Raw genomic sequence first — 27079 nt, forward strand, 5'->3', positions numbered from 1 at the left:
TGAGATAGTGAGGTTGGCCGAAATAGCTCTGCTTACCACAAAGACTATATAGCTTTCTGGGATTGTAAGGCCCTGATCAGGTCTGAAGAAGGGCCCGTGTAACAATGCCTGTGAGGAGGCCGCCTGAGAAATGAGAGGCCGTTGAGAATCAGTACCTCACTCTGGAATTCCCCAGATGTAGACCTGTCCCGTCAGGCTGAGGGTATATCCTCAGGTGTAGAAACAGGGTCGTCCGGAAGTCCAGGACTGCTCGGTACTGGATATGGTGGCCCCCATGGAGGCCGACAGCCTAGGAAAAAACAGGCCTTTAGGCTGACCCTGAGGACAAAAAGACTTAAGAGTTAGTCCGAATGTAGTGGGAGTAGCTAAAGACGGTATCTCCCCATTAGTGATACTGCCAATGATGCAACGATCTTGTCAAGGTCAGGACCAAACAAGATCTTCCCCATGGAAGGAGTCTGCACCTCTGCTTTCCCATAACGCAGCCATAGGGTATTGCGGCGGATACAGACGCTGCCGAAACCCTGAAAGTTAGAAGACCGGCATCCAATGTAGGTAATCCCACATATGACCACTGCATATTTTATGTGAGCGGGAAAAGATATTTGAACCCCAGACGTGTTGGAGGGGAAAAACGTCACAAAAGCATCACCATGCGATGGCCATGGTAGGACGGGCAACAGGCCCTGAAAACGAGTACATTGATTTCAGGCAAAGTTACCACCTACGGATCCGTAAAATCCGTCCAGGCCGGGAGGCGTATTAATGCCTGTAACCCGACGATTAACATACAAATCCATCCATTACTTGTGAGGACCCTCAGGGAATGGGAAACAGGAGGCCTTTGTGACTCCTCGTATCTGGCGACAGCCAGACTCCCGCTATGAGATCCACCCGCTGGGCAGAAAACGGGAGATGTATGATACAGGCGCAGGATCGACATTCTCTATATCCAGAATGAACCTGGCTACCAGCCCCAAAGCAGGGATAATAATACTTGAAATCGGCTCCCCCCATGTGAGAGGGAAGAGCCGAATACACCATCCAGTTCACGGCAGAGCCACTGGGAAGTAAGCACAGGGCGTATATCACGCCAATTAGTATTTCGTATAAAACGACATCCACCAGGGTGGCCGTTGTGGTAATCCCTGCAAGGGGAATGACAGACTGATGTGGTATCGGAGGTAATTCATGTACTGTGAAAAAACCCCGGCGGGGAGCGATAGTCTGTTGCACAGGGGTAAATTGCAAGAAATTGCGAGATACCCCGAGTTCAAAAGGGCAGTATGGTGAAGTAACTCCAAGCGAGTGACGACAATGGGGCCCGCCCGGCGATCCTCAAAGGAGAGGATCCTGAGAAATAAACCGCCCTTTAAGGGGGTCGTGCAAGGGGCCCGGCACCAGATGGTGCCGCATACATAAACCTTTCTGAGTTAAAATCCTCCGCACTACTACCTGCAGGCTATGACTTGCAGGATAGCAATAATGGGTGCAGTATCGTGTGCGATCTCCTGGTCAGATATATCTGACTATCTTGACGGAAATATTAAGCAGCGCCATACCGGTCCTGACTGACGCTAAGATTAGCTGCAGGGACCCATTATCAGCGTATGCAACTCACAGTTCCATCTAAAATATGGCAACGTGCAGCACGCAACAGTATGTAACAAACCTCACAGATATTAACAAGTATATATATGTGAGGTCTCAGAACCACCCCAGGTACACCTGTATTAGGGCAGATAAAGAAAAGGGATAGATATACACTGACAGGTGAGAGAAAAAGCAGACAGTCAGCACTAGCATAAGTCACATACAATGCAGAAAAATATATATACATACATTTGCATGACATATAATATACTGCACAATGTCGCTACATTCAACTGCCCAGATTCAGTGTCTGGGAAGGCTATAGCGCTGTGTACACTCACCCAAAATGGCCAGGTACGCAGGGGGACTGGGTTCACTGACATCCTAGGAGTTCTGCAGCACCACAGAGAGAAAATGGCCACTGGAGACCTCAGAAAAAGCGTGGCCCGCGGAGGAAGCAGCCCAGCGACGCCAGACTGTAGTATTGAAAGGCGCGCTGAGCTGATGGGGGAAGCCGCTAGACAGGGAAGGCTTCCTCCCCTGGCTAGCAATTAACCCCCCGGGATGCCGGCTCCCGCTGCCGCTATAATCCCTGGTGGGCTGTGGACACGCGGGGTATGCCTCCATGGAGGGGGAGCCCGCCGCTAGCGCCTCCGGTCTGTCCCCAGAGACCGGAGGCATAAGGCTGCATGTACACGCGGGTCACCGCAAGCGGTGACCACGCGACTTACCTGTCCCCGTCGATCCGGCAGCAGCCCAGGGATTCCTCCAGAGCCCGGCTAGTACAGACTCTGGGGTCCTGCTGCGATCCCCAGATCTGTACTGGCATCGCAGCGCCGGCGGGGTGTAGGAGCGGCAGCTTAGACGTCCATTGGACAGTCTGATGCTGCCGCTCTGAAGAGTAGTAAAAAATAATAAAATAAAACTCTTTTAAAATAAATTTTAAGCTTAGGGGCTGCTAAGCAGCCCCCCTGCAGTAACGGTGACCCGACTCCGGCCGGGCACCAACTTAAACTGAGGTGCCTCTGGCTGGGGGGCGGGGTTATAGGGAGAGTGGACCCAAGTGCATCCTGGGAGCTAAAAGCTTTAACTGCGTGGTGCCCGGATTTGGTTCCCAACCTATACCCCAAGGTCAACCCTGTGGACCCCCTATGGACCCTGAAGTAGAAACACAAGCAGCAGGACATAAGCAACCAAGTGTTAGGTGCTGTTGTGGGGAGTTAGGAGTAAATTATACTATACTTAGGGGGAGGAGAAGCAGATGAGGGACGAGGGCCCTGCGCGTGAGAGCTTACATTCTAAAGGGGAGGGGCAGACAGACAGGGGTGACACAGATGGGGTAGATAGTGAGGAAGGAGCATTGGGCAGTGGGTTAGGATGTGTGTATAAGATGACGTTATGTCAAAATTAAGTCCTTCGTTCATCTATCTCTGTCAACAAATAGATTTTGATTATGTGTTATTTACATGAGAGATGTACAAAATAAAGTTGTAGCACCTTAATTATTGTGTTACATTGTAGCATCTAAATAAATACAGTACATCCAGATAAAAATGCAGCTATTATGGGACTGTCCCGCCATCCTAATACAGTAGTGACTACTTTAATCCCAGCTGCTGGGTGCTATGCCATGCTCCTATCAGTGGGTGCATCTCACATGCTAGACCCACCCACAAATGGGTGCAGCCATGCCCAACATGTTGTGGTCCCACAGGTTGTTGTTGTGCCTGGGCCCAGAATTCCTCTTGGCAGCCCTGGAGGTGACAGGCAGAACCAGGAGGGCATAGGGCTTAGTGGTGGGGTAACAAGACCATGGAGGGAGGGAGGTGGCTGGGAGTGGAGGAACAGGAAAGGCGGGGGAAAGGAGCAGAGGGTTGGAAGGCAGAGTGATGATAGAAAAAAGGGGGAACAATAAGTGGAGGAGACAAGAGGGGGAAGATAGAGATGGATAAAGCAGAGGATTATGTGGGCACTGAATATTGGGGGTGTTTGAAGTAAGTGTGTTCATGCTGTGGACGAGGTAATAAGTGAGATGAAAACGAGTTAAATGTTCAGAAATACAGGTAAAAGAACAGTGCTGCTAATATATTAGTGCAGCTACAAAAGTGATATATAAAGAGGTGTGTGAGTAGTGGGTGCAGGAATTAGTTATTAAAAGAATGATTAAGGTGAACATATGTGACGCAAAGGAAAAAGGCAATACAAACGAGATTTTTTGTAGTATGAGGGGAAAAAGTACAATGTACAGAGACCATCCAGTCAGAAATTTTATGAACAACAAAGATCAATCAATAGGAGCAGCAGCAGATAGGGGGGTACTTGCAATGTCCAAGCAGTGAGTGCAGCAAGGAGAGTCCTAGGTATTCATACAACGGCAGATGGTGAATTTGGAAACGCACATAAATATGTTGCTTGATGTCGGTCAGAAGGTGTTCTGGCTTTGAGGATGTTTTCCCTCAGTTTCCCTCCAGTTTAACTCCAGCGTAGCTGCTTCTTAGTTATTAAATTGTAATTACACTTATAATCTAACACTTTGAATCTAATGCAGCCTATGTCTTTGCAGCCTTACTGATCAATAATAACTAAAGTTTCAAACATGTGTCTGTGTGCTCACTGATTGGTACCCCACCCCCAGAGCTCAACACACTAAATTGGGATACAATGAAGTCTAAGATAAACAGTTTGTGAGAAGGGAGGAGATCATCACAGATTCACAAAATATTCCTAACTTCCTCTATAGAAATTGCTCCTAATATAGCAGTAGTGATAATTTACCTAGCGTGAAATCTTTAAAGCTGTGCAATAGCAATCAAGGTAACAGCATCTGATGAGGACTGTAGTAGCAGATTACCTAGAGTAAAATCTTTAAAGCTGTGCAATAGCACAGGGTGATGGGATGTGTTGGGTTTGCGCCAGACATAGCATTTTCCTTGGTGGACGAAAAGTTACATTTTAGTCTCATCTGACCAGAGCACCTTCCTCCATACATTTGGGGAGTCGCCCACATGCATTTTGGCAAACTCAAATCGTGTCTTCTTATTTTTATCACTAAGTAATGGCTCTTTTCTGGCCACTCTTCCATAAAGCCTAGCTCTATGGAGTGTACGGCTTATTGTGGTCACATGCACACATACACCTGTCTCTACTGTGGAACTCTGCAGCTCCTTCAGGGTTACCTTTGGTCTTTGTGCTGCCTCTCTGATTAATGCCCTCCTTGCCCGGTCTGAGTTTTGGTGGGCGGCCCTCTCTTGGCAGGTTTGTTGTGGTACCATGTCCTTTCCTTTTGATGATTATGGATTTGATGGTGCTCCGGGGGATCATCAAAGATTTGGATATTTTTTTTTATAACCCAACCCAGAATTGTACTCAACAACTTTGTCCCTGACTTGTTTGGAGAGCTCCTTGGTCTTCATGGTGTGATGCCTCTTGCTTAGTGGTGTTGCAGCCTGTGGGGCCTTGCAGAAAAGGTGTGTTTATACTGACAGATCATGTGACACTTAGATTTCACACAGGTGGACTTCATTTCACTAATTATGTGACTTCTGAAGGTAATTGGTTGCACCAGAACTTTTGAGGGGCTTCATAGCAAAGGGGTTGATTACATATGCACATGCCAATTTTCAGAATTTTATTTATAAAAATTATTTTTTATATATATTTTTCTCATTTCACTTTTCCAAATTAGATTATTTTGTGCAGACCCATCACATAAAATTCAGATAAAAATAAAATAAAAATTACAGGTTGTAATGTAACAAAAACGGTAAAAAGCCAAGGGGGTGAATACATTTTGAAGGCACTGTAGGTCTCAAAGGATGCTTGGTGGACATAATGAAAATATAGACCTGCTGTATTTTAGGAATATTATTCAGCTCAATAATAAACTGCCTTTTTTAAACACACGAGTTATATTAATGTGAAATGTTGGATTTATTTGCTGTTCTGAGAGAGCTCATTCCATCCAGAATCTCTCTCTTGCAGACGTGGAAAGCCTCTTTACATCTGCAAGGAGCGGTACAATGTGCTAGAGCAGCAGTGGGTGACGCACACGTTTGATCACATCAATAAGAGATGGGGGCCGCATTACAACGGGCTGTGAACATCAATGCAATTGCAAGTGGAATCACTAGCAAGAAGCAAAGGGCTTCCCATGGAAAAGGAGGCAGGAATGGACCCTGCCAACCGTAAAGCTTACTAGTTATTAGGTGCTATTGTCCTAATGAAAACGCATCCTCGCAAGCACTGGAAGAGTAAGGTATAATGACAGCTGGGAAAAACAAAACACCATCCACAAAAGAACACTAGAAAGGAATGGTTCAGGAAGCACAACGAATACTGAATGTTCATTGGACTGCTCCACTTGTTCTGTGTTGAATTTCTTATTTCTGTTTATAGAAGTAAAATAATTCTGGCTGCATCCTTATTTGTGGAATGACAGTCACTGGAGGGTTAATGACATGTACGGAGCACAGCCCAGCAGAACAAGCCGCGTTGAGGTTTCGTTAACCCTGTCACTTTATAATTCTCCAATGCAAAAACCCATTATTGTGAATATTATGTGCAGTGATTTGTGCTTTTTACGTTTGGCTTTTAAGCCTTACCTTTAAAAACTACTCCACCATACTCAACCAATAGCCTACCTGGCCTAGAGTAGTGTGGTGGAGTGCGTTAGTTATAATTGCTATATGGGGACTGCATTTTTAAGTGTTTGATAAGCTAAATGTAAACTAATCTATTACCGCGTGTTCTCAGTCCTTCCATTTTGTTTTTGTTTTTTTTCTTTGTTTTCGCGTGTTCATATGTAATTAGAAATTTCTTGTAAAACACATTTTGTTTCCTGTGAAATATTGTATAGTTACAGATGATATACAGATGTTCTAAATTAACATTTTACATTGAAATGTAATCATATATAAATATAACTGTATGTGTGTAAAGAAAAACAAAATACATGCATTCAGGGACATATAAATAGGTGCGTTGTTGAGGGTCTGTTGAAAACCTTTTTAGGCTTTGCTGAAACCGAATTTTAATCTCAGGAATTTTTAGACTCACTCAGTAAGACATTGAAATCAAAATGTAATGTTGATTTCTGTTTTGTATCTACCCTACCGGTTTACGTTCCATCCTTGTTTAGTTCTACAAGGGTAAGTTCCCTTACGTTGTAAGTGGCCACCAGGATTAAATGACACCTGAGAGATGACGCTGATCTAGGTCCTGTGCGAGAAAGTCAAAACAGAGACTCTAATTTGGAACATGCATGCTATTCATTCAATCAGATCCATGTCTGCAGCCAAAAGATGCTTTTTGGAAAGAGTTGAATCCTGCATCACCTTCTTGGCCTCACTGATCAGCAGCGCAAGCAGAACTGATGGTCTTATGTCATGTGTACAGTATGTGTTACACACTAAATTCATTTCCTTTTCTGCTTTTTTTCCCACCAGTCCCATCTGTATTTTTTGATCATACTGGATCCAGACCAACAGAACTTGGGAAAACCTTTAGTCCCCAGTTGTAATATATCTGATATAGAATTGGACAATAGAGGATACGCTTGGTCAGCGTAATATGAAAGTTAATGATTAATGCTGCTCCCCAGTGCTTCACAATGTGTGCAGAAATTGCCCACAAACTGTGAAAGCAGCCATATTATAGGCTAGCTCCTAGGGCAGAGGTTCCCAAACGCGGTCCACAAGGCTCCCCAACAGTTCAGGTTTTAGAGATATCCATGGTTGAGCACAGGTGGTTAAATCAAATTGACTGAGACACTAATTAAGTCACCTGCACTCATCTATGGATTTCTCTAAATTCTGTACTGTTGGGGAGCCTTGAGGACTGCGTTTGGGAACCTCTGCCCTAGGGCATTGATAGGCCGCTTTCTCATTCATTTTGGCTTATACAGAATGGCTGCCTCATCTGTGTGCAGGAAGCTGGTATATACAAGTATATTCAAGGTTACGTTAATAGTCTGTCCAAACCATACGCCCCTGTTTTCTTTAGGGCCGTGCACCAAATGCTGTTTACAAAATTAATGCAAAACCAACTGTTGAATTGTTTTCTTTCATTTGTTTTCCTGTGCGACTTAGTTCATTGTCACTTATCTACCGTAGCTATTCATAAAGGTCTACAAAACAGGCCAACACTTCTGCACAGGTAACCGCTTCCTTTGGCCGTTGTGTTACATCTGTAGTACCGTAATGCAGGTGAGCTCAGGGAGGGCAGTAACCTCCCGCAGAGCAGAAGTTCATACTGCACCACTACCCCCACTGGTGATGCCTGGTACTACCGTCTGCTCCTTTGTGTCCAGGAGCCTTTTTATGCTGCTGCTAAGTTCATCTAAAATGTACCTTCTTGTGATGACAACATATACAGTCTATGCCAGTGTTGGCTAACCTTGACACTCCAGCTGTTGTGGAACTGTATATCCCAGCATGCCCTGCCACAGTTTTAGCATGCCCTAATAGCAAACCTGTAGCAGTGCATGCTGGGTTATGTAGTTCCATAACAGCTGGAGTGTCAAGGTTAGCCAACACTGGACTATGCTATCTCATCATGCTCTTTACATTTTGCTAGTCTGAAATGTATCTATAAAGTCAAACTGTTGCACTCGAAGAACAGAATCTCTTAGGGGTCTAACTAGGAAACTCACAAAATGTGACATTAAGCAGCTTATCTTAAATGTGTTCTGAATGTACTTGTTAGCTTAGATAACATCAGAAATATCTCCATACAAGTTGCGCAAAGCAGTTCTTTATTTAGTGACTGTTCTAATCGCTCACAAGTCATTGGCTGTCACCGATCTATACAATTGTTTTTGAAAAGTCACCACTGAAAACACCATTGTGTGGGTTTTTTTCCAGGTTTATTTAGAACTGTGTCATGCAATTGGTCTGCATTGAAAAAAAAAAAAAAGGATTTTACCATCGTGTTTTGAAATGTTTCATGGTTGTTAAAATGGACGTGAAGTGACCTCAGATGATTATCGTTAACTGATGGAAAATGGGTAGCGTAATTGTTGGCTCCGGTGACTACAATACACCTTGGTTGCACTCTGCATTTGATTGCATGCTGCTTATACAGGGGTTTGAACCCCACTTTGCCGAGTACCTTTTACTTTAATCATATTTGTTATGTCAGCTTTGCAAATTCAAACCAACTTCTAAAAATAATAAATAATAAAATGTGTGTATGTATTTGTGTGCTATGTTTGAATGGTAATTTAAGTACAGTACATTACTGTAGGAGCTAGCTAGATCTTTCTAATACAGAAGTGTAAAGCAAAATCTAACAAACATTGTAAGATATGTTAATAAAAATCCACTATTATCCATTGACTGTGTGCATTGTGCCTTATTGGAATACTACGTTGCAGGCAAACAGAACCTTGTACAATAGCTGAAACGGAATCCTCATAATTTATTTGTAAAGTGCCACAAATTCTCCCGGACAGGCAGCATAAAGGCCATAACAGAACTTGGTGCATATACAAGCACAAATAAACAAGTTAAATGAAAAATCATAACAATCACACAGATAGAAAATAAACCTAATGACATAAAAGGTTGATTTGTGGTAGACAAAGGAGGGTAACGGACATGTGTAGAGAGGACCTTGCTCATTAACGCTTACATTTTAGACAAAAACTCTGTAAATATCACCGTTTACTAGATTTTAATATAGAAATAATTTTGAAAATGGGAAATGAACTTCCAGGGAAATTTAAGATAATCCTGGTAATCGCTTTGATAAAAAATATGTGAGCCTTGGGGAGACTGCAGTTGCACATGACTTTCAGCAGCACCAAGCTGGATCGCTATTCTGACAGGTTCTGGAGTAGACACAGATCATCTTTCTTTTTATCCTGGCGATTTTTAGGCGCATGGATTGATAATTTGTCCGCCCACAAGGATGATGAGGTAAACATGAAAAATCGGAGGAAATATGGTTAGATTATCGTGAATGCCAAACACTGTACGATATCAGTATCTTTTGGCTGATATTTTCTGCCCTGTCTGACCGATTTGATCATTGAAGCCAAACGTTTTTGGACCATTTTTTCAGCGTTTGGCCAAAACACTCAAACTTACACGCTACACCAAAAACCAGCCCGATCACCAAACGGTCTTCTCAATAAATAACAACTCAACGTTGCTGTTAAACTATCTTCGGGGATACTACTACTCTCTAGACCAGTATTCTCAACTCCAGTCCTCAAGTACCACCAACAAGTCATGTTTTTGTGGATTCCTTTAATCACACATAGGTGAGTTAGTTTTTTTTACTGGGTCAGTAATTATCCCATCTACTTCCACAGACAGAAATCCTCAATACATGACATGTTGGAAAAGCTTGAGTGCTGAGGTTGAGAACCACTGATCTAGAGTGTAATGCTGCGTACACACAAGGGACGATCTGTTCAGCTATCGATATCGCTGAACGATCTCACTTGAAATTCCCGGTGTGTTGGATGAGTATCATTCATCAACACACCAACAATATCACCCACAACCAAAGACCATTCCCTCCTGCAGGCACTGATAGATATCGTCCAGGTTGGCCCTGCATGCATATCGTTATCGTCCATGCGGGAACGCGCATCGTTGGTCGATCGTTGGCAGCATAAACATGAATGATTTAACGATAAACAATATCGTTATCGATCACTTAAATCGTGTGTACGCAGCATTACACAGATGTTGTACTGCTAAGATTTATGACCGTACCTCTGCATGATCAGGAATCAAGACTTATGGTGGCAGGAATCTGTATCTGTAGGCTGTGTAAGTGTATGATGTGGATCAAAGGAAACCAATGTCTAACAAACAAACAAAAGTGCAGTGGGAGCGAGCAATATAAGGGTTTGACAAGGAATGAAAGTAGTCTGGTACTGAACAAGAAAAGTCCTGTGGGGGAGATGCTATAACATGGTTATTTGAGTTAAAGTAGAAGGAACCATACTGCTATAGACCATTGTATGCATAGTGTGCTGTGTAGCATTAGTAGTGTCGTTAAATTCCAGCACCTTTACCCTAAGTAAGCTAAATTCTTTAAATTTGTCAGATGGATATAAGTATCGAGTGGATGGATCCTGATGAGATGCATAGCTTCACCCTGGCGTCCAACTCAACTATGGCTCAAATACTGTAAACCGCTCAAACACAGTGATACAGGATAGTGCTTTTTCCCCAAAAGAAGCTCACAGTCGGTTAAAACCCTCCTGCTGTCGCAGACCACTCTTCTAGTCGTAGAAGATCAGGGCTCTCCAGTGTCCTCTGTTGAGCTCCGTAAGGAATTCTAGAAGGTAGTGAACAAGTTGACTACTTCGGTTATATACAGGTCTGTGCCTTGTAATTTCACAAGAACTTTAGTCGGAGATTACAGTTTAGAACCAGACAGACACAACCTAGATTGCGTCTACTCTACCTATGCACTACACGTCTGGAAACGTATTGCACTGTATAAGGTCATCCATGCTCATATAGAAGAGCTCCCACAAAAACCGTCCCTTAACCGTGGGGTGGGTGGCTCTCTGGTGATTCAGCACTATAGCCATGTCTGCACAGTATAAGTATTTTAGTAATGATATTTTATATTGTGCTACAAGCATCTCAGTCAAGTTTAATAGCCAAAAGCCAGGTTTCTGCAACCTCCCTCCCAGTGATTGTTCTGAATGCAGAAATCACAACCAACCAAGAAAGGGTGCATATCAGGGCATTCCCATCGGATGTCTGAGAGCGCCCCCATAGCCCCACTGCATCTCCAGCATGTATTGGGAGGGGATGTAGTCGGCATCCCGGCATGTGGGATACCGACGGCCTGAATACCGGCGACAAAATCCCGACCGGTCGGGATCCTGGCACCAGTATTCCGACCGCCTGTATCGGGGTGTTAGGGGGAGGTTAGGGTTAGGCATTAGGGGGAGGGTTGGTTTAGGCACCAGGGAGGGTGGGTTAGGGTAGGGGTTAGAAAAATACTTACCGTTACTTCCTATCGGTGTGCATCCTGGCAGTCTGGGTGCCGCTGTCGGTATTCTGACCAGCGGCATCCCGTCAGCCGGGATTCCATACCCAACCCATTGGGAGTACCTGAGTACATTTTAGAAAGGAGACCAGGGCATTGTTACCATGTAGTGAACACCTTATATTGGGTTTCTATTAATTACATATTTAGGGCCTGATTCAGAGGTGGACGGAGAGGCGCACCCAGGAGCTGTGTCTATTGGTGGTTGCTGTCTGCACCTTGTATGTAAATGCCCATATAAAGTCCTCTAGTATACTCAAGTGGGGATTTACAGCGCTCTTGGTCTTTTCTGTGAATTGTCCCTAGCTGCGTCATTTGTAGAGGTATCCCACCCTCTCTGAGTAGTAATTGAATGAATATTAGTGGTGCTCTCTGGGGCAATATTTGCTATGCAGATGTAATTGAATGAAAGTGCCACTATGCTGGTAATTAAATTGCACAGTGTCTCGCAAACAAATTCCAAAGTCCCGACTCTAAAACTGTAGGCAAGGTGTTCTTAAAAACCGTTGTTAAATAACTGGCTGGATGGTGTACGTTGCTTGTCCCTGACCGGGATTCAGTACGTCAGAAAATACTACTCTCTCATAGAGGAATGTCCTTAGATAGTCCCAGCGATTAATATGTTGTGATATCTGTAGGATGGGTGTTCTTACAGTATGCTTGAAGGTATTAGAATCGCCTTTACCTCCTCTCCACCTCAAATATAATACAGTATCAGGGATCTTGGTAAACGCTATAATGCAGGTAGGTAAGAATGGATTGTACTTACCCCATATGCTGTGTTGCACCACTAATATTCATTTAATCCATACAAAGTCCTCCCCTAGTGTGCATGCCAATGTGCAAGGGCTGAAACCTCTACTGTCAGAGTCTCTAATACCAATTGCTGAGTCCTTAGACGCCACCATTGGTCACACCATCGAAACTTGTACCAGCCCTATGGCAGGTGTAATTCCTCTGTCCAAGTTTGGCCTCCTAAGTGAGCGGTTAAGCATATGTGAATGCAGCCACTTTCACCTAAATGCCTGGGACACGCCCATAACGCCCCCATAGGATGGACCATCTCCGCGCATGTGCTATGACACCTCCCCGGTGTCCCTGGAATGCCCACTTCTCAATAAACTTCTCCCTGCATTTTTTTTTCTTTTTAATCCAGATCCAAAACACCAAGATGAATCCAAAACAGGGGGATCAGCTCACATCTCTATTTAAAATACATTTATACTTTTCTAGAACTGACTCAAAGCATCGGGACTTAAGCAGTGTTTCGATGATCCCCCCCCCCCAATCACCACCCACATATGGCACTTTTTGTCAATCACTCTGCGATGGGTCTGTGTAGTTACTGCGATCACAGTCCCAATTGCAGTGGCCGATTCGCGCATGCGCAGAACGCAACAATCGACCAATTGAGTGCCTATTAGCAGTTGCGATCCTTGCTGAATCAGGCCCTCAGCCGGTAATTACAGACCAGTGAATGAACCGTGTGACTTACTTTAATAAACAAAGACAATGAGTTAACATACTTCCATGTTATGTTACATCTAAGTGCAAGATACTACAAGAAGATTAATAATAATTGAATAAGATAATTTGCTGTTTAAATGGTATTAAGCCTATGTTTTGCCTATATGTAAGTATTTCTGCATCACTTTATGCTCCATATCCTCTTGAACCCGTTATACTTGCAGCAAATATTTTTTTCTTCATCGTGTTATTGTCGTATCCGATCCTCTTTCTTAGTCCATTTCCTAAAAGTCAGACCTGACATGGTCATGGTGCTTACTTCAACTTGGTTATGGGTTTTATCTCTCACTATTCCTGGATTAAATTATCCCTCATATTCTACAAATGCATACAGTAGTTGTTAATATATAAAGTTTTCACTTGTAGCTGGCACCCTCCACAGCCCCATCCACAATAGAGTCTGCGGGCAAGGGGGCAGAGCAGGGCCGGAAACAGAAATCTCAGGGTCTGGTTCACTGATGTCTCTGGACCACACGCATCCCCCCCTCCCCCAATTTGTGCCAATACATGTAACAAACATGCACACTGTCTGTGTCACTGATCTGATGATGCACTGTCTGTCACACAGAGTAGCTCCTATCTGATGGATTCTCTGGCACTGCACCAAAGGCTTGCAAGTTGCTGCTCATTGGTACTACTGCTGTGCTTCCTGGTGCTCGGGCAGCGAATCATTCACCGATTGATGTATGGTACAGTGGTGTTTGCTCCCTCGGCTGAGTCGGCTCTGAGTCCTGCTCCTCCCAGGCACCCACTTAGGGAAGCAGGGACTGAAGTGCTGGTGCAGCACATAATGCCACCGCTGCAATGTCTTTGATTACTGTGCACTTGGTGATGATTTCATCCTTGTGGGGGTAACCAAGGGGGTTGTATTTGAGTTTGTTTCTACTTATTGTGCCGCCATACGGCGTGATTCGAAATATAATATAATATATCTTCTAAATATAGAAGGTTGGTGGCCCCTAGGTGTTTTGAGCTCGTTCAAAACTCAGAATCCCTTGGAACCTCGGGGTCCGTTACAGGTGAACCCCCTACACCCATTGTTGCAGGGCCTGTGACAGAAAGAAAACCTGGGGAGAGGAGGCTTAGATGAAAGAGAAACTGGGGGGCCCACACTGGCTAGCGATCTGACAAATGATGGGTCACAAATACTAGTATAAATATCCTTTTCATTCATCACTGGAAGCCACTCTTGAATATATTAAAATAATTAATGAATCATAAATTAATGTAAACAAATTTGAACAGATAAATCAATGAAAATATAAAATTCACAATATAAATTTGAAAAATCGCAAAATTACACAGGTAAGAGACTCTTAAAGACTTGCTATACAACAGCTTAAATCCACTATTAATAGTGACGATGTCAATCAATAACTTAGCCAGATTGTTTAAATTCTCACTGTGTGCGTTTGTATCAGTTGTTCAGATGTTGCATTTGATATAGATGGTGATTCGGCAAGGATCACAATTGCAAAGTTGCACGCACACAGCTTGGCAATACAGTCCTTGCTATTATGCAAATGCAGCTGGAGGTGTATGACACCCTCTGCTGCATTTGCAATCCCAGCACTGCGACGGAGGTCGCAGGCTGAGCTCACCATCGCGACCAGCTTACTCAGGCTAGCCAGCTTATGAGGACAGGACACTGCAGTCCCTGGCCTTCCCACTCCCAGAAAATGGAACGAACACGCCCCATTTTTGGAACACCGGACGCCCCTGCACTGCCCCTAAAAATGCATCTGCCGGTCAATCAGGTAAAGCACAGAAGGGACTGTGTGCGACTACTCAAGACCCATACTGCACACTTGCAGAATAGGTCCTGTGCACGCGCAGATTCCCGATAATCGGGAATCTGCGATCAGCTCCAAAGTACAGAATCACTTAAAAAGAACCTCAATAGCTCAACGTTCTCAGATCAAGTGTGGAGCCGCCATATTGTGTCTCATTTGGTGAATGTCAGTTGTAAAGTAAGTGCAGTTGAGATCAATGAATATAGTCCTTTCAGATGCGTGATGGAGATGACGATAAGGGCCGTAAGATCTTGAATAGAGCAGTCGCCGTCCGCACGAGGAGAGACCCTGGAAGAGCTGGAGTCAGGACAGTCTCTTGTATTCCTTAACATGTTTCTCTGCTTTGTGCAGTTTCATCAGAAACTTTTCTTTTCAAAATTATATTTTACAAATTGGCTATTATTAATTACGTTTTTGTCTGGGTTATTTACAGGGATTACTCTTGGAGGGTTGGGTATGGGATGCCGGCGGTCAAAATCCCGACTTCGGCATCCCGACAGGATTAGGATACTGACACCTGTCAGTAGGTATCCTAACTCCCCCTCTCCCTGCCTCTAACAAGTGTCAGGATTCCGGCGCCGGTATTCTATGCACCTCTTGGCGACCCTACCGATTGGTTTCGGGGTCATTCTGAAGCCGGATTATTTTAGCTTGTGCGCTGCAAATCAGATTTAACACACTACTATATTAAATAAATATATATATATATAAATATAAATAATAAACTTTGCTTTTAAAGCCTGCTGTCCTGCTGTTACACAACTCTCCCCTGCAGATAAGTTTCCCTTGTTAAGTTCCTCTGTTTTAAATGGTGTGAGTCCTTTAGTCCTATAATAGGGTACACCTGCAGCATTATTGTTTAGACTGGAACACCCATAAAGCATACAGTATAGCAGAGGTTCCCAAACTCTGTCCTCAAAGCACCCTAAAAGTCCAGGTTTTAAGGATATCCATACTTGAGCACAGATGGTTAAATCAAAAGACTGAGGTACTAATTAAGGGCCTGATTCACTACGGAACGCAACTGCGAATGCAATAGCCATTACGCACGCAGCTCAACTGCGATAGTATGCGAACTCATCGCGATCAAAATGCCGCCGCTGCACTACATAAGGACGCCCACTTTACCTTACACACATCCGTAATGTTTAGCAAGAAACCATCGGTACCATCGCAGCCTCACGCACACTTGCACAAGCTCTGACCTTACTCAGGAATTGCTAACTTCATTGTGCGCTATGAGGCCTCAGGCTGCGTACGGCATCGCAGTGGCTAATTTATGTACGCCCATGTAAAGGCATTCAAATGCACTGGTACGCCTGCATTTTCGATGACATCCCCCCACCACCCCCTCCCCCATCAACACCCACAAAAGACACTTCCTGTTAATTACTCTGCGTAGTCCCGATCGCAATGGCTAGTTCGCGTCCGCGCGGTGTGGTGCATACGCATGCACAGTAGGCAACAATCGTCCGATTGCGTGCGTATTAGCAACTGCGTTCCTTCCTGAATCAGGCCCTGAGTTACCTGTGCCCAAGCATGGTTATCCTTAAAACCTGGACTGTTAGAGTGCCTTGAGGACCGAGTTTGGGAGCCTCTGCAGTATAGTGTAGTTTGGTTTATGTAAGGCACCATATGGTTAAATTTGTGTGCCCTCTCTAGTAAATAAAAAAAAAGAATAGTCTGCACATGCTCAGGGTACTATTAATTGCGGCATTGCCGGAGGAGAGGGGGAGACACCGAAGTCCTGGGCCGGGTCCTGGTGCCTGCGCAATAGATCTGGTATGCGTACAAGCAGCGGTGGCACCGCTCATGCACATAACACCGGCTTCTAGGGACTGCATCGGCTGCAGCACCTAGAAGCCAACTAGGGCTGCCCGATAGGTAGAGGAGTGGATTCCAACTGTAAGCACGCTCTCTGCTAATCGCAGCCTGGACTGGCACTTCCAGGGGAAGAAAACACCTCCCCCTGGGACTACCTGTCCTGTGTGTGACTGGCAGGTGGCACTTCCAATGGGAAGTCATTGCCAGTCACAGTGTAGCCAGTGCAGTCACAGACTGCACTGGCTACACTGTGGCGGATTTTACACTGTGGCGGATTTTACTGGGGGGGCCCTGCAAGTAAAAGGTAAAATCTGCCGCTGATTATTATCAGTCTGTGTCCTTACAGACTTTTTCATTGTAAGATAGGTATCCCCCAGCTATGTACTAACTGCAACTTGCAGGGACAGTGGTAGCGATAACAGTTGTAAGTTACATCCCTGGCACATCGGAGGAGTGCTTCACATTTTCGAAAGACGACTCCTGGGAACCTGACACTGCGCATGCACACAGTGCCAGATTCCGGAGCTGGTCAGACGCTGCAGTAGATCCCTCTCCTGCGTGAATGCCCCCATAGTCATCAAGCGGTTATCTGAAGATGGCGTAAACCAACAGGGCCAAACTGGGGCTAGTTTGGTACATAGCGACCAAAGTCACTATTGATGATAATGGGAGCTGGGGTCTGCAGCTCTAATTAGCCTTTTGCAGAAGATTTCTGTGAACACTCCTGCATTAGGCTATTAGTACATAGCATTAATTCATTAGATGTTGCAGAAACTACAGATTCTGCATAATTATATGAAAATATCCTGGATAAATAAGCCCAAGATATGCATCTTGGATTAATAAAAACTCTCATCCCAGTGGTTAGGTTCACTAAACAAGGATTAGGATCACTAGCCATAATGGTTTTACTGTTAGCTCTACAGTAAATAGCGAAGAGACCAGACTCCATTGAGTGAGGATTTATGTTTGCATGTTATGTGCATTACTAGAACTACGTAATTCATGGTGACAAAAAGACTCTTCCCAGCTGTCTACCACTTGATTTACCATCCACTGTAATAGAAAGGAAATGTTTCCTAATCAGAAACCTGTATCATATGTGATTCTTTCTTAATTTCAAGGCAGGGGGAGTGGTTCCTATAATTTCTACAAGAAATCGGGATCACATAATTCTGCCCTCCACAATATATTATATGGGTCTATTCCCTCTACTCCCGTAATGTGATTGCATCAGGAACCTGAATTCTGGGTATAAAATAATTTCAAGTCACAGTTTACAGATTTGTCCTCATACACTGTGGCTTCAATTGCGACAAACAGCCCCTCTCGGCTCGACAGGTCCAATGTGTCTTTCTCACTCAAAACGTGCATATTATTCGCATTGATAAAACGACTGGGAGCAGCAAAACTAGTTTTCGCTATGATACAGCTGCCGAGGCTTTTTGTCACGCAAAGTTCCGTAGTTCTTTTTGTGCGACTTTGTACGTGTTTAACACTAATTCCTGTGCGGTTAAAGTCATAGGCTCTATTACAGATTGAGTGGCGTTTTGCTGCATCTGCAATGCGAATGAGATGCAAAATTTAAAACAAAAATGAAACGGTACGCTGCACCTCTCGATGCGTCTCGGACCATATGGCATATTGATGCTAGCTGCATGAGGGCACGTCTGTATGTTCACAAATCCTTGAAAACCTTGTAACAGGGTGTAGCTAGAGCAGGGGTGGGGAACCTTGTTTCTGCCGAGGGCCATTTTGATATATATAACATTATTCGTGGGCCTGGTGTATGCCACGCCCCCTCCATGTGATGTCACACGGGGGTGGGGCCACAATCACCAGTGATTACCACAATGCCTGGAGCATCCTGAGGATGTTCCGGGGAGCTGTAAGGGCAGCGGTGTGACCGTCTGAAGTGCCCTAAGAACGCTCCAGGTGGCACTGCTGCATAGATTCTGGCTGCAGGGTGCCATTCTAGGCCCCCTGCTAGCCAGATGAGGCTAACAGAAAAAAGCTCAGAGGGTCAGACCAAATGATTCTGGGGGCCTTATACGCCCCCCGAGCCTGAGGTTCCCCATCCCTGAGCTAGAGCAATCGGGCCCCCATAGCAAAATTTCACGGGCCCCTATAGGTCTAGTTATGCCACCTCCCCAACCCCCACACTATTCACCTCCTGAGCATGACACACCATCTCTCCTCGCTGATACTGGGAGGAGGCATGGCCGTGGTCTGGGGACGTCCTAACAGGCTCAGCATAGCGACGTCTACTCTCAGCATCAGCGAGGAGAGTGGTATCAGAGGGAAAGGTGACATGGGGGGGGGGGGTTGGGGTTCCAGTGTCGCTGTTGGTAAGTCTTACAGGGGCTCCAGCGCTGATGATCTCTGCAGCATACTGCTACCTAGTCACAAGCTAACGTGTGCCTGTGACTAATAAGAAATTCACAGGAGGGATCAACGGGCACTTCTCTCACTGTGTAATGCCTCTGAGGTGAGCTGAGGGGACGCAGTTGGGAAGCCAACGGACAAAATCCCGACCACCGGCTTCCCGACTGTCTAATCCCGGCAAGGTGCTAAAGACAGGTGTCGCCGGGAGCCCGACACCCGGCGTACCGATCGAAGGTAGGCCGGGTGCTGGGCGTGGACAGCCGCGGGGGGGAGGGTTAGGGGCTCCCGGGGGGACTTAGGGTTAGGTTTAGGTTACGGGAAGGGGGGTTAGGGTTAGGCACTCCTGGAGGGGGGTTAGGGCTAGGCACCCCCTCGGAAGACTTAGGGTTAGGCTGCGGGGAAGGGGGGTTTAGGTACTTATATGGGGGTTAGGGTTAGGCACCCCTAAGGGAGAGTTAGGGGGGGGGGGATTAGGTTAGCAATACTTACCAAAAAGGACAATCGTGATTTTCACCTCTGCTGGGCTGCTGCTGTTGGGATTAGAACCGCCGGCATAAATCATACCGTTCCCGAGATGAGTGCAGGAGGATGCGGAACCCAGAGGTGCTGGGGGCCCCATAGCAAAGGCACCCCCTGCACCCACGGTAGCTATGCCCCTGCCTAGTAACCTTGGTGCTGTAGACAAAAGGGACAGAATGACAGTTGCACCCACTTCCAGTCTTTGTTTTTACAGGTGCGAGTATAGAGTAGGAGAATATGTCAATTTGGTTTTGTAATTAATACACAATCACTGTATTAAGCTGCAGTTATGTAATAGGTATGTGACACTTACAGGCAGTCACACAAATCTGCCTGAGGATATAAAGATATGGCTGGATAATAATGAAGGAATACACAATGATAAGGCAATACAATTAGGGGTCTATTCATCATCACTTAATTTATACAAAAGGTGAAAATTAACATTTTCACCTAATTTTGTATAAATTAATTGTCAGGGCCATTCATTATAATGGTAATGAAGGAGATAACATTGATATCTCCTACATACCTTTTAGCCCCGATCTGTCCCGCTGTCCCCATACACTAGTATGGGGACCTAAATTCATCAAGCTCCAAAAGTACTATATTTTCAGAGCTTGACTGCGGGAACATTCGTCATCTGAAGATGGCGCTTGTTCCCGCACCCTGCTCCTTCCCTATATTAAGAAGACCCGGTTGCGTAGAGAGATCTGTTTGGATCCCTCTGCCACTGCTTGGCTTCTTCCACCGGGCGTCGCGCATGCGTGAACTTAAAGTCAGGCTCGGCAGTGCTAAATATCACTGTTACTAAATTAGCAGTGAAAGGATTCGTGGGGAAAGCTGATCTTTGTATCAGCTGTCTCCCTACCAGAGCAATGCTGACTTGCTCCAGTGCTTGCAGCAATTTAGAAACTTAATAAACAGGGGGCACTGGAATTATATTATTTACATGTTATATTTGCCCCTGTATTCCTGTGGATTATTCTGGCAATTTCAAATTGTGGGAGAAATTAAAGGGCTGTTAAACATCAACTTCAAACATCACCATTCCTATCCGATAAAACTTTTTATGCTTATAATATGCCAGTTTAATTGCATTATACATTGTGAATTCAAGGGACAACTGGGTATATATACTAGAGTGAGAGTTTTTAGAAATGGAGATGTTGTCCATAGCAACCAATCAGATTCTGCTTAACATTTAACTAGCACCTTCTAGGGGATAATAGCTAGAATCTGATTGGTTGTTATGAGCAACATCTCCACTTCTAAAAACTCTCACTTTAGTAAATATACCCCATCGGAGTAGTGTGTCTTCCGCTAGTGCTGTGGAAATGTCCCATCACGTCAAGTGTACAAAGGAACATGCTGCAGAGCAGGCACAGGTTAACCACTTACCGGCTTCTACATTCCCTTCATTCATCACAACTCTTGTGCTCCTCAAATTCTGCTTAATAATTCAATCTTTATCTGCTGCCAGTTTATTGTCTCCCCTCTGCCAAGAAGTAGGAGCTGGCAGCACGGCACAGTTATGTCAGGTAAGTCGCTATACTGCTTGTTTTTATCTTCAATCTAATGCTGAACAATATCTTTTCTTGTACATCCACCTGCACATCCATTATACTGATTTGGTATCTTCTTACCTTAAAACACTCCAGATTGTGACAGTATTACAGGCTGGGTTCTCTCTTTACAGAATCTGAGCCCACAGCAAGCTCTCAGCAGCTCCGAACTGGGTAAGAACATCATACTGCATATATCAATTTATATGTTGTGAAACATTTTTATATTGGCTAATATATATTCACCACTCTCTTGTAACTTTTATGTATTGGGTATTACATGGCCTCCGGTAAATTACTAAATACAGTTGTTTGGGATGTACACAAAGCTGCTCTACTCCATACAACGCAGAGGACGCAGCAGAACTACGTTATTCAGTATATGGGCTGGATAATAGATATAATTTGGCCTAATTATAGAACCACATGGCTGAAAAGCACAGTATGAACTAAAAGAAAACCAATTCATAGAGTTATAATAAAAATAGCAGGAGGCATGTACAAGTCAGTAAATCGAAAGTTATAGAAATATGGGATAAATTGGTGCCAAACTGACTGCAAGGAATAACCACGTATAGAGGAACAAAAACAACACGGCTGTATCCTATGGCTTCCTACATAGGGCATAAGGAAGGTTGTATTATACAGTTCACCAATATTGTAAAATAGGGAAGTGTAAAATAGTGACCTGCACAGTGCCCTCCACCATACCTGACTCAGTCCTGCTGCAAATCTGCTAGTGTGACAATCGCTTTACAAAAAACAATGTTTTGGGCATTTACAGTATGTGGCACAAACACTACCACGCTAGCTTGCTGCCTAGGCGCCATCCATCACTCAACACCGTTCTTTCTTCTCCACATGCAGATTGTGTCCTAATCCTGTTACAAAAGAAGAATTTCCATAACACGCACCTGTCTCCCACAACACACTGCTAGAACATTAATTAGTGCACTCATGGGGCCTGATGCAATGGTGGACGCTAATACTGTCATAGCGGCGTCTTTGTGCGCAGTGGTAATAAGAAATTATGCTAATGCCGCAGCTGCTGTCATTTGTACAGAGACACCCACCGTCTGCAGCTGTAGTCTGCTGCTTGCTTACAAAGGGGTTCCATACAAAAGATCGACAGCAGAAGGTCGATATGGTAGAATGTCGACGTGTGCCATAGGTCGACATGGGAAAGGTAGACAGAAATAATCAACACTTTTTTTTGGGAGGGGGGGGGGGTTAGGCTTTTACCTCGACGGTTAGGGTTATGCACTAAGAGGGACATTTAGGGTTATGCACTTACCCCGACAGTTAGGGTTAGGCACTAGGAGGGATGGTTAGGGCTAGGCACTTATCCTGACGGTTAGGGTTAGGCACTAGGAGGGATGGTTAGGGCTAGGCACTTATCCTGACGGTTAGGGTTAGGCACTAGGAGGGATGGTTAGGGCTAGGCACTTATCCTGACGGTTAGGGTTAGGCACTAGGAGGGATGGTTAGGGCTAGGCACTTATCCTGACAGTTAGGGTTAGGCACTTATCCTGACAGTTAGGGTTAGGCACCTATCCTGACGGTTATGGTTAGGCACTAGGAGGGATGGTTAGGGCTAGGCACTTATCCTGACTGTTAGGATTAGGCACTAGGAGGGATGGCTAGGGCTAGGCACTTATCCTGACGGTTAGGGTTAGGCACTTATCCTGACAGTTAGGGTTAGGCACTTATCCTGACGGTTATGGTTAGGCACTTATCTTGACGGTTAGGGTTAGGCACTAGGAGGGCTGGTTAGGGCTAGGCACTTATCCTGACGGTTAGGGTTAGGCACTTATCCTGATGGTAAGGGTTAGGCACTTATCCTGACGGTTAGGGTTAGGCACTTATCCTGACGGTTAGGGTTAGGCACTTATCCTGACAGTAAGGGTTAGGCACTTATCCTGACTGTTAGGGTTAGGCACTAGGTTAGACGGTTATGGTTAGGCACTAGGAGGGACGGTTAGAGTTAGGCACTAGGAGGGACAGTTAGGGTTAGGCACTAGGATGGACGATTAGGGTTAGGCACTTATCCTGATGGTTAGGGTTAGCCACAAGGATGGGCGATTAGGGTTAGGCAGTAGAAGGGACGGTTAGGGTAAAGATAGGGGTAAGAAAAAAAAATTGGCGCCCATTTCCATGTTGACCTTCTGAACCCATTGACCTTTTGTACCTGTCAACCTTCTGTACTAACTATTGTCATGTCAAAGCTTTTTTCATGTCAACCAAATTATTGTCGACCTTTTGTATCACAATCATACAAAGACGCACCATTGAACTTCTGAGTAACCCTATGGCTGTACAGAATGTCAGATCTAAGCCGCCAGGGCCAGGAAAGCTGCGTACAATGATGCAGTTGCTGGCTGTGACGCACCGACAAACCGCTCACACCGCGTGACCACCCCTGGTTAACTCAAGAGACGCACATTGTGACTGTCAATCACTCTGCGTCCACATTTTCACTACAACCGCCATCTGTTAACCATTGCGTCATATTCGCAGTGCGACACGTTCAGAGTGACTCAAAAAGAAACATCGGTCAGCTGCCCATATATCGGCATAGCGTCTCCTGCATTCACTATTACAGTTTCCTTTTTTAATGATTACACTTTCACCCCTACAGTCTTTAGTGCAACAGACTGATTAGCCTTATATAGCTGCGGCATTTTGTCAGTCCACACATTAGCTGCCTGTATTTTACCTAATCCAATATATATAAATACTGCTGCCAACATACAAAGCCATTAGCAAAACTGCACCAACATCAATGTATTGGTCTCAAAATATTTCCCAACTCGACCCCTCAGCTCCGCCCAAGATCTGTGGCTCTCACCAACACTTATTACCTAGATTCTTAGGGGTTGACTCAGAGATGTATGCTAATGCAATCGCAGCTGCATTCTTCTCACGGATCGCTGTTGCTAAGATATGCTAAAGTTTCCAAAGCACAGCCGAGCATAGGGACTTCCACCGCTGTCTTCTCATATCCATACGACGACGCGCAACAGCGTAAACATCGGTACCATCAGTGCGCATTGGGCAGCCATGCTGCATATACGGCACGTCTGACCAGCCACACACACTGTGGTTCTCCTGACACGCAGGGAGCTCTTCTGCTGCACAGGAGATCGCAATGCTAAATTATGCGTGCCCATGTATCTGCGTTTACATGGTCAGACACGCCTGCGTTCTTCAACCCTCCCTTTTACCTCCCCCCAAATGCTGACCCGCTGCTAGCGAAGACGCATCTCCGACACTAACTAGCGTCCACCTCAGGCCCTTTATCCAAATTGTAAATCGGTCTTATTTGGCAGTAGTGTTATTTTCATGTCTCTCTGGTAAAAATGGGACTTAAGGCTAATGTTACTAGGCTCATTACATGTTCTTGTTGCATCAGTTACGATGGAATGACCCATTACAAGGACAGAATTATAATAGACATATTGTAGGTATGTCAATCTTTTTTTTTCTTTTTCTTTTTTTAAATGTGGCAAACATATTTGGCAGAGGTGTGATTAATTCTTCCCTTAAGCATGTTCAGGTCCAGGTTGGCAATAAATTACCTCTGACACTTACAAGAAGAGCTGGGGTGCCTTGGGGTACAATTGGGTTAATTTTGAGGCTGCTTCACACTCTACACACTGCCCCTAGCAAAGTAATGGGTTTGCAGTGACGTCAATGGCTAGACACCATTAATGAAAGATGGAGCCCTCTGTGGCCGAGGGAAAATGTTTAGGCGTTGGAACTTAAGCAATGTGGACAAGTGTCTGCTATGGACAGTAATGGATTTTTGTTTTATTCATTTATTTTTTAATCATATAATTTTTATAGAAAAACATACAAAAAGATAGTTAATCACAATAAGAGAATAGAACCAATGTAAACATCCCACAGGTAAACAAGGAATAACACGCTAAGTAATGAAACATAACTTTGGGGAGCTTTCAGCAATAAAAAAAAAAACAATTCTCAAAAAGAAGTAAAGAGACAACATAAAGGAAAGATATAATTAGAGGGTCACAATGTGCAATTGTATATAATTTATTATAAGTAATCCTCAGAAGTCCAGATGGATGGAATGAGTGGGGTCGAAGACAGGGGGAGAGAGAGAAAAAAAAAAAAGGGAGGGGATGGAGAGAAACCAAAAATAAAAGAAGAGAGTAAAAAACAATATGTAAAGAGAGAAGTCTAGAAAAGAGGGAGCGAGCTGGGGGAGACAAAGAGCCTTATTTACTACAATCTGCATTTAGAATGCAGATTGTACTGTGATATTTACGACTGGATTCAGGCAATATCACAGGGATTTATTAGAAATCCCATGCAGGGACAGAGCTTGCGATAAAGCTCTGTCCCTGCAAATCCCCTCCGCAGCCGTATCACTGTATTTTTCGTAAAAAATATAGTGACAAGGTGCCATGCATGCGCCGACCGGCCGCCGCTACACTCCCCCCCACGTGGGCCCCCGCGCCCCGCCTGTGAATTTCCCCCCCCTTAATTTCACTTAACTCCGGTCATCGCTGCTCCGGTGATGTCCTCCCTCTGGGGCTCCGGTCAGCTGGTCTCCCATCCTGCACTGTGACCCGGTCAGTTGTTCTATGCAGCAGCTGACCAGGGTCACAGTGCAGGAGCTGGGAGACCAGCTGACCGGAGCCCCAATCACTCAGGTAAGTTTTTTTTTTTTGCCATTTTTTTTCTAGCAGTGATCAATTTGTGGTCTGTGTAGACCACACAGCTGATCACTGGAGCACGGCTCCCAGCTCTGCTCTGCCTTTTAAAGCAGAGCAGGAGTCGGGGAACCAGGGTAGACCCTGGATATTGTTATAATTATTATCACAGGGCTTCCCCTGGTATTTTTTCACATTTAATTTTTAGTAAATCTCAGGCAGATCGCATTTCCCATTACAATTATGGGAAATGCAATCTGCTTACTAAAAAATAAAAATGTGATAATTAGGGTTTGGAGTTTAATTTTATGAATTCGGGGCCTGATTCAGAGCCGGACGCTATTTGCGCTTGCTCGTTCAGAAAAAGGGGCCGGCTATTTAAATTGAGCGCTCGCTCTTTGCGGTCTGTTGACGCCTCTATGTCTGAGCGAGCGAATGAAACATGCGCTCGCTATTTTGTAAAGACGCCCCCTGGCCGCTCGCATCCTACGTCATCTCCGCTGTTTATTTGATTAATCGAGTACATCGAAAGGCGTCTGAACTGCTCGCAGTGCTTGTGGTAGGATTTTCCTACCGCAATCATGCGAACAGTTCAGGCTAAGAAACAACCAAGTGACGTGGTCGATGACGCTGCTTTGTTAATTAAGCACACCCTTAAAACGCCCGTTTTGACCATTTGGCACGCCTGCGTTCGGATCACCACTCCCCGTTTTCAAGCACCTTCCCCTGTTACCACCCACAAACGCCTCATCCTGTCACTCAAATTAGCAGGCACTCGCTATTTTGCGAGCGCTCGATTTCCGACTGCAATGACTGGTTGGCGCATGCGCATTACGACCCATGCACATGCGCAGTTGTGCGAACATCGCTCGGAGTGAACGAGCGGCCGCTTACGAGCGGCTCTGAATCAGGCCCTCTGTTCCAATTGCCCTTTAGTAAATTTAGGTGAAACTAAAATAATGTTAAAAGGATGTGAAAACACCCCTTTTCACTTTATTTTAGTAAAAATAATGTTAATAAATAGAGCCCAAAGAAAGAAGAAGTCCTTTTTTTTGTTACAGACTTTATTTAACAAGTAATCAACATACAACAACTCCTAGTGGTCATGTCTGAGGGTTGGTTTTCGGTTGGAACAGGTGTGGGAGACTGAAGAGGAGATATGAGAGGCGTGGAT

General features: G+C 44.8%; 1 protein-coding gene across 7 annotated transcripts in view; it reads left to right on the forward strand.

Annotated features, from left to right (window-relative positions):
• Window positions 1-8923, forward strand: part of UBR3 (ubiquitin protein ligase E3 component n-recognin 3) — a 250272-nt gene extending 241349 nt beyond the window's left edge. For all 7 annotated transcript variants that reach the window (XM_088469036.1, XM_088469052.1, XM_088469046.1 and 4 more), the window contains one exon: window positions 5575-8923. In XM_088469036.1, coding sequence (XP_088325162.1) covers window positions 5575-5692 — 118 coding nt within the window. In that variant the 3' untranslated portion in view covers window positions 5693-8923. The remainder of the gene's footprint in view (window positions 1-5574) is intronic.
• Window positions 8924-27079: the final 18156 nt, after the last annotated feature.

Source organism: Taudactylus pleione, unplaced genomic scaffold (genome assembly GCF_031769625.1).
Source record: "Taudactylus pleione unplaced genomic scaffold, aTauple2 ptg000004l, whole genome shotgun sequence".
NCBI classification, from domain to species: Eukaryota; Metazoa; Chordata; class Amphibia; order Anura; family Myobatrachidae; genus Taudactylus; species Taudactylus pleione.